Below are 20,745 nucleotides of genomic sequence, written 5' to 3'. Positions count from 1 at the left end.
CCAATTTTTTAAAGTCCAGGAAGCATGCAGCTGGTTAATGTTAACCAAAGACCTTGACAGGAACATGTAAACTATATTGAATGTCATGCTTGGGGCCTATCTGCCAGCAATATTGTAGAGTTGTTTCATTAAAAATGAATACTGTACACTGAATATGGGATAACTTTCTGCAGCCTTCATCGTTTCACACGGTACATAGAGTTTGAATCTAGGTAAAGAACACATGTCCTGGTGTCACACCGCTGAAGATGTCCCTGTGCAATCTCTTTTGTTGAGTCCTTATGAAGCTACAAGTCACAAATCCAAGATTCTGCTCCCTGAGGACACATTATGTGAGACATAGCACGGTTTTGTCATTTTCTGCCTATCCTGAATGCTCTGTGAAACAACCTTAAATACCATCACGTAACAATCACAAAAACTTTTGCTAAAGGCCGTATATACTAATAAAAAGACAGTGGTGCTTCTGACATTCTGAAATGCTCTGAAAACCAACTTTTCCAATACTAAATACAACAAAATAACCTTCATAAAATATAACTTTTCTCCATTTACACTTTTTTAAAGGATTAGTATCCTATGCTTTTCAAGCACAGGAATCTGTGAAATAACTCCTAACATGGACAGATTTTTTTTTTTTTTAATACATAACTTAAGAGCCTGGAGAGTTTTAACTCAAGTCCAGTCTCCAAACAAGGAATATTCTTGTTTACTTTAAAAATGGAAACAACATATAGTTCCATTATAATTGTTAAAAAGTTAGCTTTACAAACATGGGAATTTTAATTTAAAAAAAAATTCTTAACTATACAGTGTACAAATTACTGTCTACAAGGTAGGCGGTTCATGAAGAAGACCTTTCGCTCTTCTTGCTACTCGCAGCTTCACAGATTCATTCACATATTTTTTTTTAATGGAGCTGCCCACCCGAACATTACCCCATAACTATATTGCTATAATTAAGATTTTTGCCATGTCTTTATGTACAGTCTCCTTCACTGCCTTTTTCTTTTTTCTCCTTAGACAAGCCTCAAACGCTCATGTCACTCCAGAGGAAACACTTCAGAGGCACTGTGAGGGGTGGGCTGCAAAGCAACGCAGGGAAAGCTGAACAGTGCCACGGAGCCGGGGCTGGAGACGCCACCCCCTACTGATGCCCTTGGGTGACCTTCACCATCCTGTAGCTCTGCAGTTCTGGGGAGGGGAGGGGCGTGCAAGACCTGCAAGAGGGGGGGCCCTTAGTCACAAGATACTTCCTGGTAAAAAGAGGAGGAGGCCGAAATGGATTTGAGATTATAGAGTAGTATCTTTTTAAGAGTTTTATCTCAAAAGGAAAGGAGAAAAAAAAATGATTAAAAAAAAAAAAAGCAACACTTGAACTAGGCCTTTGTATTCAAGAGGCAGGCAGGAATACCCACAGTGTGTAACTTATTTAGCTAGAGCTGCTCATTCACTGGCAAAAAAAAAGAGAGCGACTCTGCTCTTAAAAAAATACTGCGTGTCCTGTGAGGTTGATTTGTTCACCTACTAGGTTGAAGAGACATGAAGAGCTTGGCTGAGATGATCTGTTTTCCACCAGGGCAAGTCATCACAGAAATGACTGGACTTCCTTTTGAACTTGCGCTCCTGCTGTGCTTTTCAGCACTGGGGCTATCAAACTGAATGGGCTAATCAAACACAATTCTCAGGCCCATAAGCATTGTTCTAAAGTATTCATTATTAAATGATATGCTGTGAGAACAATAGACAGTTTATTTTATTAGGCCATGGCCTGGGGGAAGGGGGTCGGGGGCTCCTCAGGACAGCCCACCATGTGTCACTAATTCTAAAAGATTTTCCCCCTAGTAATGAATTCCCTCAATGGGACTGGGGCGGGGGGCGGGCAGTGGGGCAGAGTAAAGTAGAACCAGCCTCCATTCACCCTCTAGCCCTCCGGGGAAATTAAATCCAATATATATACTTGAGGTGCCATCCCTTTAAAAAAATCCCATCAGCATCTAATGGCTTAATTCATCCACAGGAAAATTCATTTCTAAAAATTCTCTATTTCCCTTCGAATATGGTTCTCTGTTTAAAAAGGGCAGGTAAAATGAAAACTTAACAAGACTTATTATTTTTGTTCCTTAAAAATTGAACTTTGATTTTAATCTAGAAGTCCGAATACATGCAATAATAGCCCTCTGTTCAATCTCCTGGATACTAAAAAAAATTTCCAAGCGCACTACCATCCGTTTGAAGTAGTGAGTCACAGGTAAATCACAGACTAACATTCATGAAATGAAGAAACGGGGAAGGAAAGTGGTGGGGAAGGGATGCGGGAGCACCCCCTCCAGCAGGATGGCATATTTTAGAGGAGAAAGTATGCTCAGGTGTTAAAGCCCCAAAGTTGAAACATCTGCTAGATGTACTTTTCAACGACTATCTTTGCTAACTATGAGACAGGCTCACTCTCCACTGTGGATCCGGAACTTTCAAGAAAAACGACCACCCCCCCCCCTAAAAAAGATAAGACCGTTTGTTTTAAGCCAAGTCTGCCTCCAGGTGAATTGGTTGTGTTTGCTTGCTCTTACTCTGTTGCTATGAAAAGCAGAAAGGAGTTCCGCTTGCACCCCAGGTGGGGAGTTTGAGAGGGAAACCTGTGAAGTTGAAGTTTCTCACAGTAGGCAGAACAGTCGCTGTGCAGCCCAGGCCCAACTCAGGGTGCACTGCTTCACAGCTACACTGTAAAGTGTTAAAAATCCTCCCACCCACCCCAGAATATATATATATGTATATTAAAAAAAATCCCCTGTCCATCTCTCAGTACACAAAAGGACCTCATCACACTGCAAAAATAGCAGTACCCACTTTGGTCAATTAAAACAAACAAACAAAAAAAAAGCATACATTATTTTTTTTTTAAATCTGTGTACTTACCTATAATAACCAATACAGCTAAAAGCACTACCTACATAGGCAAAACTTGGTATTGCATAATTCGTATAAATTTGAAATCCCTCCCCCCCCAAATATTAATTGGAAGATGAAAAACATGAAAGGTTAATAGAAAAAACACCAAAATACTGAAAATATTGCTGGTCGATTACAATTTTTAAGCGGCAACTATACACAGCCATGATATGCTTTATAAATGTGAGATAAAGGTATAACTGTCTAAAAAATCCATGATGTCACACATTTTTCTTCGTCTGGAGTACAAAATATTTTGTCATAAAAATGGTAAAGATTTAAAATGATAATAAATGCAGCAAAACAAGTGTAGTGATGTCACTTTTTTGTGTTTTTTTGTTTTTTGTTTTTTAGATTTCAAGGCAAGGCACGTAATGTGGACATTATATCTTCGTGCAAATTAGGATTACTGGAAAGAGTATTTTTAATTAAAATTTTAAGAGACATAGAGGCAAAAATGTGTCTGCCCATGCACACCACAGATCTGTCAATACAAGAAATTTGTTGAACAAGGCTAATGTCTGAAAGCACCATGCAAGTATTCAGCACCCTGATTACATTTGTTTTCTCAAGAGTGCATTTTTATATCCTACACCCTGGCGTTCCCAGTTTGTAAACTGTAAGCTTTACCCTTGTGACATGGATTTGCCTGCCTCTTTGTCTCTAGAATGCAGATTTTATAGAACCTTTTGTACACCCTATGGGTTCTTGATGCAACCAGTAATTTTAAATAAATAAATTCTACCTCCAAGGAGGCTGCAGCTAAACCAACATAAGTGCTGTGTTTTCATTAATTTTTTTTTCCTCAAGCACATGATTTGTCTTGATTTAATGCCTTTTTACTGCCCTCAAAAACTGAGGGGAAAATAAATTCGTTCAAAATTATTTTAAATTCTTTTTAATCCCCTCAATTTAGAGTCCAAGGGCTGAAGGACTTATAATCATGATTCCCCTTTAGATATAAATTTATAAATTGCACTTGCCTCTGTTAAGTGTTTCTTTTGTGGGGAAACTATTATATTAATTTTTACTGTTGCATGCAGAGATAACACTTCACCTACATAGAGGCATTTCTTCCATAGAGCCTTTGTGTTCAAACTGTTTTTTTTTTTTCCTTTTTTCTTTTTCTTTTTTTTTTTCTTTTTTTCTTTTTTTTTCTTTTTTTTAAGATTTCAAACTGGGTTACACACTGGAAAAGGCTGGGTTAAGGGCCAAAATTTAATAAATCTGTACTGATAACTAAAGGCTACAGAGATTTCATATATATTTTTTTTAACTTTTAGAAATCAGAGTGCTTATAAAATGGCTGGCTCATGGCTCTGTCACCCAGCACTTCTGATGCCGCCTCCTAGCCTTCGTTGGTGAGATAACCAGGAATAGTGATTCCATGCGTAAACAACAAGAATACTAAACCAATAAAACTAGCTTATCATGCAAATATTAAGGCATCTAGAAAGTCAGTTAAAATATATTGTCATAGAGACAGAACATCTATTTCCCAGCGGACTTCATGTAACAAAGGCTACTTTGCAGGGGCTGCGATCTACCATCAGTGAAATATCATCGACCCTTTTTATGTCATTACAGTTTCAACCTTAAGGGAATTAGTGATTGTAAGTGCTGTGATTGCTGGTCTATTATCTTCTTTCTTCAGTTTCTTTCCTTTCTCCCTTTTTGTTTGTTTTGTTTTGTCCAGTCTTCTCTTTTCCTTTTTTTTTTTTTAATTTCTTAAACTAGTGCTGTATTTCATTTTTCCCTCAGTTGCTTGTTTCTGCTTGAAGGAAAGGTTCTCCGATTATGTTCAAACCGTAATTTTGGACATTTGCCGGTAGGATGGGTGTCCTATTTGATACTTGGAAAGGAACCAAGCTAGCCCAGGTACCAGGACTGTTGGCAGGAGAGGGGCAGGAGGGAGGGAAGAGAAAAAGAAAAAATACAACGTTACTCTATAACAATATTAGAAATATAAATTCCATAGGCATCAAATTACTACAATAACTTTTTTCCAAATTGCAGTTTAATATGAGATACATGTGCTAAATTATAAACATTATATGTATATAAGCTACATGGTCTATTTCTTTCACGGATGGTAAGACTAATTGTGAAAAAAACTCGAGTAAGACTCATCCATAGTTATTAAACTCTGATTGAGGATACTCTTCCTAAAATACTTGGTCTACTTTGATGTAAATATAATATGATTTTTTGTCAAAAAAAAAAGAGAAAGAAAAGAGCAAATCTACAACAGTGCCAACATACTTTGCAAGCAATATTCTGATCTTGTTTTAATTCACCAGCAATTGTGATGTATTTCAATTTTTCACCTGCCTATCGGTTGAATAAAATTGAAAGCCATAATGAAAGAGATTTTTTTTTCCCTTCACAATAAGAGAAAATACATTTTGCGGAAGGCCAGTGCATAATGTGTAGTTGGAAGCTGACACCAGAAGCCAGGGCATCCCCTGTCCCTCCGCATCAGTCATGTCTCCACATCCCAGCTGCTCTGAGTTTGGGAGTCTGGAGAGCGGCCTGGGAGAAGCCCCACAGGAAGGGAGTAAGCAGAGGAGAGGCTTGCCCCTCTCCAACCAACTCTAATTTCACCCATACTGTATTTGGGGCTGTATAAAACAAAAACAGTTCAAAAAACAGTTCTCTAATTGCTACTGGCATAATCTCTCATTAAACAAGTATCATACAGAGGAAAATAACACGACACCTACATGTCACAAAACAACCCCATAACATACATTCTGGGTATACCTAATCAGATGCATTATTTGTTTCAACATTCAACTAGGAACTAATGTCAGCTAAGTAACAGCTGCATAAATAATCATGAAACAAGAAAACATCCAACTGACAATTCCATACCCAGTTTTGTCATCATCTGGCATGGAAATACAACTTCAATGTTTTAAATTTAATTTATCCTTTAAATTTAATTTATATCCTTTTCTTTACTTTTGGAGCCATGAGATGGCTCCAAAGATGGCTCCGTGAGATGGATTCTACTATGGTAGCTATCAAGCTAGACACCCTCATTTTTTCATATTTAAATTCCAAAGGTACAAAAACCTTTATGGAATATTACCTTGAAGGAACAATTTTCCTACCTACTCCCTCCACCCCCCAAAAAGAAAAATCTTGGATTAAAAAAAAAAAAAGAACTTGATATGTAACTTTTTACTCTCATGACACTTTTAAACAAATAAAGAGTCTAGGTACATATTTCTGAGTTAATATTTTAACAGAAAAATATTCACAATGACCTTTTATGCTCAAGGGATTTTGTGATTAGAGTATGAGATCCATAATAACAAAGTCCATTTCTCTTTCTGTTCTCCATCTAATATAGTACCTGGTACATGGTAGGTGCTCAGTAAATTTTTGGATTAACAGGCAAATCAATTAAATATTCCAAATCACACCCAACTATATATTTTTTAAAAGTGTTGCTCATAATCACATAATTTCATGAGTACATTGCAATTTGGCCCCTATAATAAGAAAATAGGCATCTCTGAACTTAAAATTAGAGATGTTTAGCATTAACAAAAATTAACTATGCAGGAAAAATCATATAATACTTGAAACAAAAAATTCAAATAAAAAGATATGTCATTATAGGATAAAAAAATCACAATTCTATAGAATAAAAAGTTGTTATTGAAACCTTTTCTAAGAGACTTAACTGTTTTCACATATTTCTCTCTTCCCACACACGTCTTCAACAATTATTTCTTCATTTTGCACCACTGATTGGGCCACTGATTGGGAAGAGTGTTACATGATGCATCATGAAACATTTTCCCTCCACTGTCCTCTACTGCACTTGATTACATAGTACTACTATAGCACTACCTCATATCATAATTATCTGTATCTATGATTATCTTACTTACTGAAAGGTAAGATCTCTAAAGAAAATGACCTTATCTTATCAATCCTTATTGCTGGCCATAGCTGATGCTAATTATTTCTCAACAAATAAATGACAAAAATGGATCTCCATTATTTTTAACCTAAAGCAGGAAGCATGTATGAAAAACAAAAAGACTAGCTCAAATTGATAATCCTTGACAGTAAAAAGTCAACGACAAGTAAATAACTTTGCAAAATTAACGAGTCCCAAATTAAATGGGCTCTAGGAAGTCATTTAGAAACTGCATATTTTAGGGAAATAAAGTGTATTTTAATGCTTGAAAATAGATGTGACTCCTTAAATGGAGAAGTCTACTGATTAACGGCAGAAAAGACAGGAATTCAGGGTTTATTTTGCAATAGTTTTCTTACTCAGTTCTTTAGAAGAGACATGGATTGTTAGTCTATGGAAAATCCTTGATAAAAATACATAGATGCTAGTGACTAACAGGACTCTTGCTGCAGAAGAGCTAACAAATTCAATTTAGATGTTTATTTAAACCTTTCAAACCTCCCATGCTACATTATGACCACGTCAAAATTGCAGTGTGTGATATATTTGTCAATACTGTTTATGAACCTTTGGGGGGAAGTAAATCTCAGACATCAACACTATGCAGACCCCATATATGAGTTTACAAGTCTCTTATTGCCAATGTGGAGGTTAAATACAGAACTGTAAGGCACAGACATTTTTTAGAGCTTTTTGGTAGTCCCATTGAAAAAAATCTGGTAAAATTAATTCAAAGATTATGATAACAGTGCAAAGAAAAATGTTTAACCAAACAAAATAACTTAGATCATTTAATTTCCAAAAGACAGTGCCTCAAATCTCATCGTTTTTCAGGTAAAAATTTAACAGTGCTTTTTACATATCAACTCTCTCTACATAAGTCAATGTCAATGATTGCCAGCATGGATAAAATAAACACACTTTCATATTTATGTACATGTACAACTAGTTACATGTAAAATGCTTAATCATTTTAATTTCTAATAGAATGAAAATTATATGGATAACCTTATGTTCAATCCAATAATCTGTCTCTGTCTATTAAGAGATGAGAGTCTATCAATTGAAAGATTTGAAAATATTCAAAGTCAAATTAAGCTACTTCAGCAATATATCTTCAAGCACTCATTTACTTGGTCTTCATTACATTTTCCATTGCCAAATCACCTTTTTTTTTTTTTTTAAGGCAAACAGAAGATGAGCATGACTGAAAGCACATCTTTAAAAAATATATACCTGCCATACTAGTAAAAAGAGAAAAGAATACAAGTACTTCGTGGAAAATCAGGCACAAAAAAAAGCCCCAAATATTTAGACAATACTTTAACACAAAGCAGAATTCACCTTAGTGACTTCTACTCTATGTACGCTCTAAGTATATAATGAGATATTTCATTAAAAATAAAATAAAGTTAAAAAAATTACAGGAAAAATTAATACATCTGATATCATGGATCATATTTTCATATGATTCTGATCAAATGTATGATGTGGCTGCCCCCCCCACCAAAGGAAAGAAGCAAACAAACAAATTATTTTGACCTTAAGACACATTAATGGTAGGTGATGGTACGGCTTCATTTTATACTGATCAGACTATCTCAGAAGCATTGTGTTTCTTCTAGGCATCGTTCTTCAAGAGAAACAAACTCTATGGCATTTCTTTGGTGAAGAAACTCACCAAATCATGTCATTTGAGGAACATTAAACGGAAACAGGGAGGACACGATAGTTGAGTTGAAAAGAAACATAGACTTGTTCCATATGATTCAGGTAGACAGAATTAGCGTAAAGGCAGAAACTTCCAGAAGATACCATGCTGAGGGCCTACTATGAACAAGGTACTATCTTGGGTGTTTTACATATGCTATGTCACTTAATTTTCTCAGTGAACTCTTGAAATTGCCATCATTATCTCCTTTTCACAGATGAGAAAGTTGAGGCTTAAACTCCTCCAAGGTTACCCACCTAGATCTCAGATATGAATCAGTTCTGATCCCCATGGCCATTTAACTATTTTACTGCTTCCCTGGGAAGTTAGACACTGACCAAACATTCAAAAGAACTTTTGAACAGAGTTTTCTGAAGGCAAAATGTACTTGCTCCAGGAGACAATGAATTTCCCATGCCCCACACAGCTGGCTAGTGCTGCAGCAGATTTGTGCACAGAATATGTGATCGGTCTGGGTGATCTAGCAAATCTGAAATTTGATATATCTATCTCCTTTGAAAACAAAGCTAGTTGAGACCGACGTTATGGTGAGGATTAAGGAGGAAGAAGATACCTCCTTCTTCTTTTTAAAAATGATACACTATTTATATATTTCTTATCTGGGACAAATTGGATAAAATGGCTACTCTTTGCATCTACAAGGAGTAAAGAGACTCTGTACCTTTCAAAGAAAGAAAGTGAGAAAACTCCTCTGGACAAGTCAACATTTGACTTGGTTGTGCTTTATAAAAATTATGCATTCTGTGACTGTGTATTCTAGACCAAAAAGGGTTGGGTCCTTAGCTTTTAACTTGGTACCCACGCAAGAACCATGGCGTACCAAATCAACATATATGGAGTCATAAGTTTAGTAAAGAACCAAAGTCAAAGGCTTCCTTCAACTATTCGTCCTGAAATAAAAGCTAATTTAAGAATGGCAAAATTCATTTAATACTAGTCTGTGTGCATCTGATAATGGGTTGGGCAACCCATTTGTCAAACATTTTATGAAATGTCAAAGTATCCAGTGTACTAATACTTTTCAGGGGAATAATCATATCACCCATTCAGATTTTACATACTGATTTAATCATAAGACTACCATATTTGCTTTAAAGATAGTAAGTACTCTTTTAAGAAGCTTAAAAAAATATTAAGGGAATGAAGCACCAAGAATTGTATATATTCATACATACCTCAACTGTACCAGTAGCCACATTACTTATAGATAGCAATAAAAATAAGCAATGGCCCAGAAAGCATGGAAAATAAATCAAATAAATACCTTAATTTAAAAGCAGGATTTGCCCTTAATTCCACTGTACCTATTTCAAATACCCCCAAGAAGGAAAGTTTATTATTTCCTTGGCTAAACATTTCTAATTTTGTTACTATAATATTAACACACAGGTATTAGTATCTCTCCCAAAATGCACAATAAACAATTTTCCCTATTAATAGCTAAAATCTACCTGGAAAAACCAATCAAGGGCAGGCTAATGAAGTATTAAGTTAGAAACCATGCTGTCCTGGATGTGTGCATTTGGACTGGCAGCTTATTTCAGTATAACACAAATGCTGCAGACTGTGTCTTATGAAAAAATGCTCCATCAGACCAGGGGAAGGAATATATGGGTAGTATTTAAGTACCCATATATTTAGGAATTATTACATAAATTATTATATATAAAGAATATATCTAAGAATTCATTAATGTATTAGAACAAAGAAAATGGTACTTATTAAATATACTAGTTGTTAGCACTTACCTAGTGTGTGCATTTGCCAGACACTGATCTACGTGCTAGACCTACTTTAAAGCTTTCAATCCTCATAATACACTTATGAGAAAAGTACCATTATTATTCTGACTTTACAGATGAGGAAACTGAAGCTGGGAAGTTGTGTCTTGCTCAACCCCTGCTGCTGTTAGATTGTAGAAGCCAGGATTTGAAATCTAGCAGTGTGGTTCTAAAACCTACATTCTTACCCACTACACTTCACCTAATCTCCCTCTTCTGTGAAACACACTACTTATATTACTAAGCAAGAATTCATATTATCCTTGAATTATACAAGAGATTCTATGAATTGAGGTCCAAATCATTTAGGCACACTGAAATTCCCAAAGAATATAACTTTTGAGTCCAAATTTCAACACAAATACCTGTATTTTATTTATCCAATTCCAAATTCTTTTCAGCTGAAGGCTATATTTACCTTTTTTGATGTACATACAGATGTGGCTGTATGTCAGTAACTTGCTTGTTGTGTTCCACTTCTGATGCAGCTAGACTAGAAGTGAAAGTGCTTTACACAGGTCTTGGGTTTCTTCAATTTATTTCCCCCATTTTTAAGTATCATTATTGCCATCGGAATGATCCTATTTGCATGCAAGATGATTTCTAATGATTATTACTATTTGTAATAATCTGTATTGGAAAGCTCCCTGGCCGGCTCTTACCTAACTGCAAAGTACTCTTGTGGGCTCTCTGAGAAACACCAAATATCATAAACTGCAGGTGTCTCAATGGAATTATTCTAACTGCAAGCAACAGCACTTCATAGTAATGAAAGAGAAACATATCTGTTTCTTAACTAAGTAGGTAAATAGCCTGCTTTATTGCTACTCCTTGGGGACCAACGATTTTGAAAATAACATATCAAATCGGTAGGCCATCAAAGCTCATTAATTTATATTCAGTTGTTTCAGGTGGGTTTTGTTATCAGGGCATGCTGGATTGCGTGTTAACTTTACTGTGTGAGTACTAGCATTTTCTAAATAAAATAATGGCATATGCTGGTGAAATATGTCATCCAATGAAAAGCACAGGGCAAGAAGAGCCCTTATGTATGGGGCCACTGCAGCTAATTACCTAATGTGTACATTATAATGTCTGTACTCTTTTAGTAAACAGCCCTTACAAAATCCTAGAAGACCCTTCAACAAGGCAATCTATGTACTTGAAAGTAATAAAAACTTATTTCCTTAAAATGTTTACTTTAGACATAAGTAGGAAAAATACCCTTCCCCTAAACAGGCCAAATTTTTTTTTAAAAAAACCCTAAAAACTGTGTTCCATATTTTTCATGTTTTAGAACTGAAAATGGAAGATAGAGATTTACTATGAAGATGCCTAATTGTAAATAAATTACAGTACACAGATGCATATGTATCTAACAAGCTATGTAGCTGTGGGAGGTTTTAGCCCATTAAAAATATAGAATTATGAGGCTCAAAGCAGTGATTTGATCTCCTCCCACAGACTGCACGGCAGCGGAGAATCCTACGTGTGGATTTCCATCCTCTTTCTCTAGTCTGTATTCCTTTCTATCCCCGGGCTCCTTTTCAGTGCTATTGTTACAAGTGCTACAGCTCCCCTTATTAGCATATGTGAGTCTTCAACAGCAGACAAAATTCCCTACAAAAATAGTGCTTCCAAATAGTGCCTTTCACTAGAGAAAATCACCCAAGGCATACCAAATTAAATAGAAATATAAGTTTTCTACAAAAGCAAAATGTGATTCTTTCCCAAATGATTTTCGTTGAAAAGCAAAAATCAGTGTTATTTGCACAATTTCACCTCTAAAGGACGGAACTTTTTTGTCTCAGAATTTCTAAGCATAAAATCAAAAATGATTAAGTCACTGAACATGTTTTTATGTTATGCCTGCTACTCTGTTCACATGTGCAAAAAAACCTTCCTTCTCATAAAACAAAAATTAACAAAGGAGAGAATAATTGTAGCTGTCTGCAATTTCTGAATATTCAAAATTGGTGTTCTTCAATTTCTTGAACTTTTTCTCCTTTTGTAATTTGTTGTTACGTTTATTATCATGTTTACTCATTCATATGCTTTGTTATCTCAGTAAATATGACTGAAAGTTCACTATATACCTCCTAGCAGCACTAGCAAACATGAGAATCAAAAAAGTAAGTTACTAAAGGGTGCGTTGGCCACTGACAGAGCTGATTTCTCAGGGAACTAATACATATGTAAATATGGTACTTTCCATGAAACATCTTCAAATCAAGGAGGTGTTTAATATACTTCTTTCACTGCAAAGGGTTAATCAGCAAGGTTTACATTTGGGAATTTTCGGCATCAGGTTCCTCCTTCTCCCGCAGTACAGCCAAAAATCATCTGACAGGAAACGTAAGATTAAGTTTGTCCTACCTAAGCGAACAAAGAGTGCTCTGAACAGGCCACTGGTTTACTGCAGAGCGGGAACTTTTCTAATCCTGCTGGAATCTGCAGCGCTGCTCAGAAAATATCGCGGAAAAAGTTGTTTTCTTTCCTCTAACATCTTGTCTCTGGGTCATCCCATTTTGGTCACACTGCAGATCCTGCTGCTTCTCCCATAAAGGTTAACTTAAAGCTCCAAACATAATCATGTGGAAAATGGACATTATTGATTCCTATGGTCCATTGTTCCCCTATCCTAAGTCCCTGAAGTTCAAGTTCAATCTGGAATTACATCATGTCTGGTTTCTCCTGGTTACCAGACGGCTTGAGACGTGACCACGGCTACAGAAAAAACAAACAGCCTTCTTCACGCTTCGGCTCCCCTATCGATTCAAACGTAAACTTTTTTTCTTTCTCTCAAGTATGCTTCAAGTATGGAGCATGGTTAATTTAGAGATTAAGCTCCAAATTAGATTATCTAATGGCATCTTAATGGATTGCTGACCCATTTCCTGTGGGATGGCAGCATGCAAGTCTGGCTGGAATACAATTAATTTCTTAGGAAGTCTTCTGAAGAGTTTCCTAGATAAAGAGGAAACGCTGTGTTGTGCAAATCTTTCTTTACAAACGGAGAAAGTTAGGCAAAACTGCAACAAATCCCAATGTATTTTTCAACAGCCAGATTACAGATACTGCGTGTGTGTAAGCACCAGATCAAGATCATTTTTAAGAACGATCACACTTAAATTTTTGATTTCATAACAGGTGCAAATAATTTTTATGAAAATGGAGAAGTAATTCTTTTAAATAGAATATCCAAGTACAAAGAACAACACTACTTAGCAGCCCTGGTTCCCAAACAATGGTCATGTGCAGTTTTGGCTTTTGCAACTCCCCTCCTTGAACGGGATTCTTCCATTCATCTACCTTATCAGCATTTCTATCATAGTCCCAGAGTGGTTCTAGGGGCCCAGAATGGTGTGTAAAAAGTTGAACATTTTGAACACACTTTAGAGCTGACAGCTGAAAAGGAAATTCAGCACTCTGAGAATAAAACTCCCCCCAGGAACTCCAGGAACAACCCAGCTGTTGTACTGTAGTTATGTGTCAAGATAACAAACTGAAAGCAGGAAATGCTAACCTAGTGAATTTGTAGGGATGGTCTAGGTATAATGTTGAAATACAAGTTAACTATTAGCATTACGTAAAGCCCTTTAATTACATAGTACCCTTATCATACATGTGCCACATGTATACACACATATGCACATGTGTATATGCATGTACATACATACACCATTATGCATACACAGTATGCATATACACATATACATATATTTACATACAAACATAGTTTGCACCACAATATTGAAAATTATTTTGTTTAAATATTCATTCTTGAGTCGTTGAGGACATATATTTTACAAAGAAAATTTTACGGACAAAGCAGTGAAAATGGTACATGGTTGAGGACAGGGTTATGCAAACAGGCTTAGATGTATGAAATGAATGCTATTACTCCTTCCTTTTTTGCCCTCCTTCTCCTGACCAACCAGATCCAAATAATCTTTACTGGCTGCTAAATTTCTCCTGGGAAATCAAGCAACTCTCTAGAATTGCAGTAATAAACGACAATTTCTTACAAAAACATGTGTAAAGTAACTACAGAATGAAGTATTCAACTCATAGAAAGGAACTGCTAACACATGTAACATGGAAAATAGCTGATAAAAGTCTCTTCGGTGCCATTCAATTATGGCATCAGCAGAAACACAAAAATCCCTCCAATTATTTCAGTAAAATCTTCATTTATTCATTATTTCAGAGGCTGAGCAAATGGTTTGTGTAAACATATCCTTCAGTAACACACACATGTTTATTTTAGCCATCTGAAGGCTGCTGCTATGTTTATAGAAGCCATCAGACACATACAGCCACTCACTTGTGGCTTTGCCTTTTCTTGAAAGGGTTGAAGAGGGAGAAGAGGGAACGAAACAATAAATCCAGTTTCTCTTTTGCATAAAGCACTACCTCCAACGTTTTTAAATAACTTCTGTTTATGTTATTCTTGGATTGTCCTTTGGCTTTCTTGTTCATTCAATTATATTGCTCTTTCATATTTGCTAGTACAAGCTATGTGCTGGCTATAGTTTCAAGAAAGAAAGCCAGTTAGGGAGTTAACTGCTGTATTTGTTTATACCCACATAACTCACATATGTAACAGTGTAATTTGTCCACATCAGAGGACAAAGCACAGACACAACAGTACCCTTATGAACAACATAAGCAACTCATCATCACCTATTACTCGGCTAAGAGCTGAGCCCCTCCAGCCTCAAGCAGAAGCAAGCCCTCCACCAAGGGATTTCACTCTGGGTTGACTGCAGTACCTGACCTTTGGGTTAGAAAAAAATTCACATTTTCAAGATGCAAGCAACACACACACACACACACACACACACAAATGGCTCACAAAATTCTAAGGTCAAAACAACAGAACACCTTCAGGGTTGCAACTTAATAAGTCTGTGAAAACTTTCCAACGGAGTCAGCTTTGGTTCCGAAGAGAATGTTTATACATTGTGGGTGGGGGACGCGTGGAGAGGGAGAAGGATGGAGGAAGTCTTCCAGTTTTGATTATACACACGCAGCTCCCTCAGCACTGCCATTTTCAGCCCTGAAGAAGGAGCTGCTTTGACATGGAAACACCTCTACAGAAGGATGGGCACAAAGCAGAAAAGGGGGCGACCATGGACAAGTGATTATACGAAGAAGGTAACGGCAGCAAACAACAATCCAAACAAAGCAAAACCAAAACACCTTCTTTGCTTTGTCCTTTGCCACTACAAAGTCTCCGGGGATTGCCTTTTGTTCAAAACAAAAAGCAACAACCACAACAAAAATAACGTGATATTTTCTTTATTCCATTAGGACAAAGGCAAATGATTTAATCCTCTGGTTGAATAGATAGACATTTCTCATGTATTTTTAATTTATTCAGATCATTCTAAAGTTGTAGCAGTGCCCTGAAGATTTTAGATGTCTGTTATCTGCCTTAAAAGTAGTAGTGTTACAGACATTTGTGATTTCTTTTTTCAATATCTTTTCTAGGAAAAAGAAAACTATTGAGTTTCATAAATAACTATAAGACACACACTATAAACCATGAATAAATTATGAATATGTTATGCCACAGACATGACCTATTTTATGATCAAATATGGACTCCACGTGTGCCTATTTTTGATAAGCATAACAAAGCAAAGCAAATTCCTGTCGCATTTGAGCACATTTACTCTGAACTGTATGATACTTGGATTTTAAGAACGGTGAGGGTCTGTATCAGTCACAGTGTATCTGGGACTGCCCACCACAGAGATTCAATTCAATAAATACCTGTTGAATGTATGAACGTGATGCCTGCCGTTGTCAATTATGTGCCCTCTGAATCATGATAAAAAGGGAAGAAACAAACCAAAAGCTACCTTCGTCAAGCTTTTTGAAGCACTAAGGCCATTCTACATATCATGATCTGCTAATCCAAAAAAAATATTTTTGAGAGAAAATAAAAGAAATCTTAACTACATGAATTCCAATTTTTTTTTTCTGATTATGACCTGAAACTGATGACCACACCACTTTTTCACCAAGAAGGTGATTTGTAAGATGAACAATGCTCTCCTAAGAACTGAGTTTAGTCGTCATATTAATTCACTCCAATACCTGTGTTCTGTGGTGATTCACTGTCCACTCACCTTTTCCTTTTGGGGATAACAATTTTTGAGTTGAAACATCACTACGAACTAGGTACAGTTATAGTTTAAGTCTTCAGTAATTTATATCCTTATTTCGCTTTAATGTACGTTAGCAATACTACCCAATTTTAGATAAGTAAATGTCAATCAGTAATCCACAGATTTGGAAGTTCACACAGCTATAGCCACATTTAAAAACACAAGTTCTTTCCATCTGACTCACAATTTTTTCTAAATATGTTAAGGCTTGTATGTAGAAATGGGCCATTTGGCCAACCAACAGAGCATGGAATATAAGGATAAATAAAATTAGATCCAAACATTGTGTTATCAAGTCGAATCAAATTAAATTTTAAAATACTTACTAATAAAGACTATTTAAATAAATAGTTTATCTTCTTTCATTGAGTTTATCTTCTTTTTTGTAAGTATATATTGTATTTTTTCCAAATGGAGGAATAATATAAGCTTCATGGAAAAAAATCAAAATAGGTAAAAATGTACACATTTTAAAGAGGATGTTATACTAATCTTTAAAAAGAGGAAAAGTCATATGGTATTCATTTCAGGTAGTGAATTAATAAAAAGTCAACAAGCTTTTAAAACAGAATCCAACTAATTTTCTTAATTTTTACCTGAGAAAAAAGTGGGCATTTCATTAATTTCATTCTTTGAAACTCTACTCTTCAGCAGCTTCTGTGAAGCATATGGAGATGGGCAGCACTTTTACAACTGATACCCAAGGATGTACTTTTAACACAGGGATGCTTAGTAAAGAAAGGATGACAATCATAACACAGTTGGAAAATTATGTTGGCTCTACTTTTGTTGAACTCCTTATGGGATTACCTCACTCTCTTCTGTAAATTTTTATCTCATTACATAAGATTATACCATGAATTTTAATCATGTAATTTGTCAATTTGACACAATTTATTCTTTATTGAAATAATTCATAAGAAGCTGAATTAGCACTACTTACTTTCTAAAACCCGTACATGAGACAATATCAAAACTAGTTTCGAAAATGAAGTTTTAGAATGATTTTCTCAGCCAACCAAATAAAGTCAGCTCTCAGTGATTCACATCAATGTAGAAACAGAAGTTAAAACTTGACTTAAACAAAATTCCTTCTCTAGCTATTGATTCCAACAATCCCCCCACTCCAAAATTCATGAGTGTTGCTAATAACAGTTAAATTGACTAATCTGAAATTTTTCTTTTAGTTAGCTTTTTCCCTCTGAGAGGGGAGTAAATGAAGAGTAAAATGGCTTAAAGTTAACAGTAAAGAAAAAGAACTGAAATGAGAAGAATCTATAATATGAAAACCCCATGCTTTTTCCTCAGACAGATGAAAAAAAAATCTTCCCTAAAACTGTGATTTCATTTTTCAGGTCCTAAAATCTAAGTGTCAAATCCCCTCCTCCCCATCTCCCCCGCAGTATTATAAATCGTTTACAACATTTGACAGCACTTAGGAATTCCAGTCACCAATTAGCATATGCTCTAATCTCCAATTAATTTGAAGTTGCATCTAAATGAGAAATAAAGGAAGAGGGTAGGGAGAGAAGGATGATATAGCCAAAACAACTAAAAATTTAACATATATATACTTTCTGTAAAGCTGGTTAGAAACAAACACTATAGCTCATGTAATTTTAGGTGTAAGTGTAGGGTTGGAAATAATTAAAATGTTACCTTTGCCAAGTAATTCCCAATGTATCCTCACTGGTACTGGGGTATAAATGCCTGCCGTTTTGATTCATGGTCCAGTCACAAATCCTCAGCTGTCAATTGAAACCTAGCAGTCAGATATGGATCGAGCAGTACTACAGTTTTTAGTATTTAAATGAACACATGCAAACTAGTACTGTACATGGCATTAACCTTACTTTCCCAAGAGGCAACTTAAAAAAAAAAAAAAAAGAGCAAAAGAAAACCTTACTCTGAAAAGCAAAATTCCTGGACTGTTTTTCAGGAAAAGCTATTGCAATATGCTTCTCTATTAATTAAAGCATACAAGAGAAATGAGTGCTTAGAACATAACAATTAGACATTAATTAGAGTACAAAATGTGCTGAAATAAAAGCAAACGTTAATGTTCAATAGAGAGATATATTTTAGAAAAAAAAATTTAAAAAGCTTTTAAAAATACGTAACATACCAAATAATCTGCACTGAGTAAAATAATCAATAACTTTTAAGCATGCAGTTTGCAAAACACAGAAGACATGCAGTTTAGAGAAGGGTCCCACCTTATAAACATCCTCCCTAACTTATGTTTAGAAGCATCAAGGGATTCAGCTTTAGATGTTTACTAATTTTGTTTTATTCAAAGTGGCTTATTTTTTTTCAGACAGAGTTGATAAGAGTTTCTACTTTTATTTTAAACTCAGAGTAATGGCATTGGAAATACTTTACCACATCTGAATAGAGTGAGGAATGCGCTGAATACAAGCTGAAACGAATTCTTCCCAGATCTCCAAATCATCAGCTCTGCCCTTCAGAGGTTGTTCCAGTAACCCTATCCAGCTCTGTTTGGTTAACAGCTGCCCTACAGTGCTAGCAGATTTATTGAAAAGATATATTGCTTATTTTTATCCTTAAGAAAGTAAACTTATCTGGCTTTGGGGGGAAAAAACACACTAGAAAATCATGGTTTTTAATCTGTAGAGAGCTATGCTGTAAATTAACTGAATCTTGCATTGAAAAGATGACTTATTCAAAGCAGTCCACTAAACCTTGTTTGCTGCTTTTCAGTAAGCATTTCTAGAAGATGATGATTGGAGCCAAAGTCCCTTTAAACTCATGATAAGTTATTTTAATCCTTTCTGATAACGTTATGGCTAAAAAAAAATTGGCTATTAAGAATCTTTTCCTTTTAGACTCTAGTTTCTATACACTCTAGGTAATAGTGATTCTGGAGTTTCAGAATATTTGGTTTTGCTCATTTTTCTACAGATCTATGAGGCTCCAAAAACACCACCTAAAATTCCCCAAACATGTATTTTAATTACACTGATATTTCAGGTAAAAGTAATTTTATAAATTAAAGAACTGAAAATTAATTAATCAATTAACTAATTAAAAAGCTGAAAAAATTCCCTTAATGTAGACAGATAGATTGAAAGATATGTAGATTTTGCCTAGAATATATGTCATAAATAAGACATAAATCAGTAAAGAAATTAAATTAGAATGAAAAATATTCTTAAAATGGACCTTAATGCTTGCATAAAGGAGAAAATTTTATGGCAAGATTTTTAAAAAGTGCTCAAAAAGGAGCATCTAATCAGAAATGCAATGTCATGGGGCAACTTGAAAAATTATTTCTTCAGTAACAGTAGTCAGTTGTCTCCTTCAAAGTATATTCTTTTCAAGCAATACTATGAAAACAATCTAAAAACAGTTCAAGAAGCTTGGCTTCGTATAAAGATTACCTAAGGACCACTCATAGATTCTGCTCTAGTCCTAGTTTTGAGTCAAGTAAACATTCTGAAGAAGGGAGGCATAGAGCAGAGCTCTAGGCAGAGCACATGTTAATTCTGCTACTAATTAATTTCAGGTTAGTCTCTATGAGCCTCTCAGGTTATATTGGAGAAATTTTCATAAAGAGAAGCTATTTTCACAAAGCCAGGTGACCTAAATATCACTCACTGATTGGCTTGTTGTCTCCCAGACAACTGGGGACACTATTGTCTCCTTGGAAGAATGCATATGTAAATCAGTTAGTTTTTTGTTGTTCATGTTGCTAATTTTTTGTTTGTTTCTTTGTTAATCATCCCTCCAAAATGTCAAGTGGGCTGTCTTTAGCCACCCGTTGAACACTTAAAATCAACATACTTTTGGACTTTTCTTTTGTAACAGTAGTCTCAAAGGGATGAAACCTGACATTTTCAACCATACTTAAGGTACATATGATCAAAATATCTTCTCCCAAACAGATAATTATGCTTGAATACACAAAAAATGATCACTGAGTATATTTAATAATCTACATGCCAAAGAAATGGGCAGGATATCAATTAGTATTGAATTCATTTCCTTTCAGTTACTGAAAATATAAAATAAAATTTAAATTTATTTAGCTATTTAGATTGTGGACTGGCATTATCAACATTTCCAAAAGTTTCTGAGAAGTACTTATACCTGCTTATATGTTATAACTTACTTAACCAGGTTACTTGATCAAGAGCCTGTGAATTA

General features: G+C 35.3%; 1 protein-coding gene across 6 annotated transcripts in view; it reads right to left on the bottom strand.

The window, feature by feature from the left end:
* Nucleotides 1-4,626: 4,626 nt before the first annotated feature.
* Nucleotides 4,627-20,745, bottom strand: part of NFIB (nuclear factor I B) — a 231,333-nt gene continuing 215,214 nt past the window's right edge. For 3 of the 6 annotated variants that reach the window (XM_081237548.1, XM_081237546.1, XM_081237545.1), the window contains exons 11-12: nucleotides 18,238-18,326; nucleotides 4,627-4,836 (exon numbers count right to left, since the gene is read on the bottom strand). In XM_081237548.1, coding sequence (XP_081093674.1) covers nucleotides 4,707-4,836; nucleotides 18,238-18,326 — 219 coding nt within the window. In that variant the 3' untranslated portion in view covers nucleotides 4,627-4,706. The remainder of the gene's footprint in view (nucleotides 4,837-18,237; nucleotides 18,327-20,745) is intronic. The other 3 variants (XM_081237547.1, XM_081237549.1, XM_081237550.1) reach the window with 1 other exon arrangement.

This window comes from Mesoplodon bidens (assembly GCF_964165515.1).
Source record: "Mesoplodon bidens genome assembly, chromosome: 6".
In the NCBI taxonomy this organism is placed as follows: domain Eukaryota; kingdom Metazoa; phylum Chordata; class Mammalia; order Artiodactyla; family Ziphiidae; genus Mesoplodon; species Mesoplodon bidens.
The sequence above is the reverse complement of the archived record's forward strand: the minus strand, read 5'-3'. Positions and strand labels throughout refer to the sequence as shown.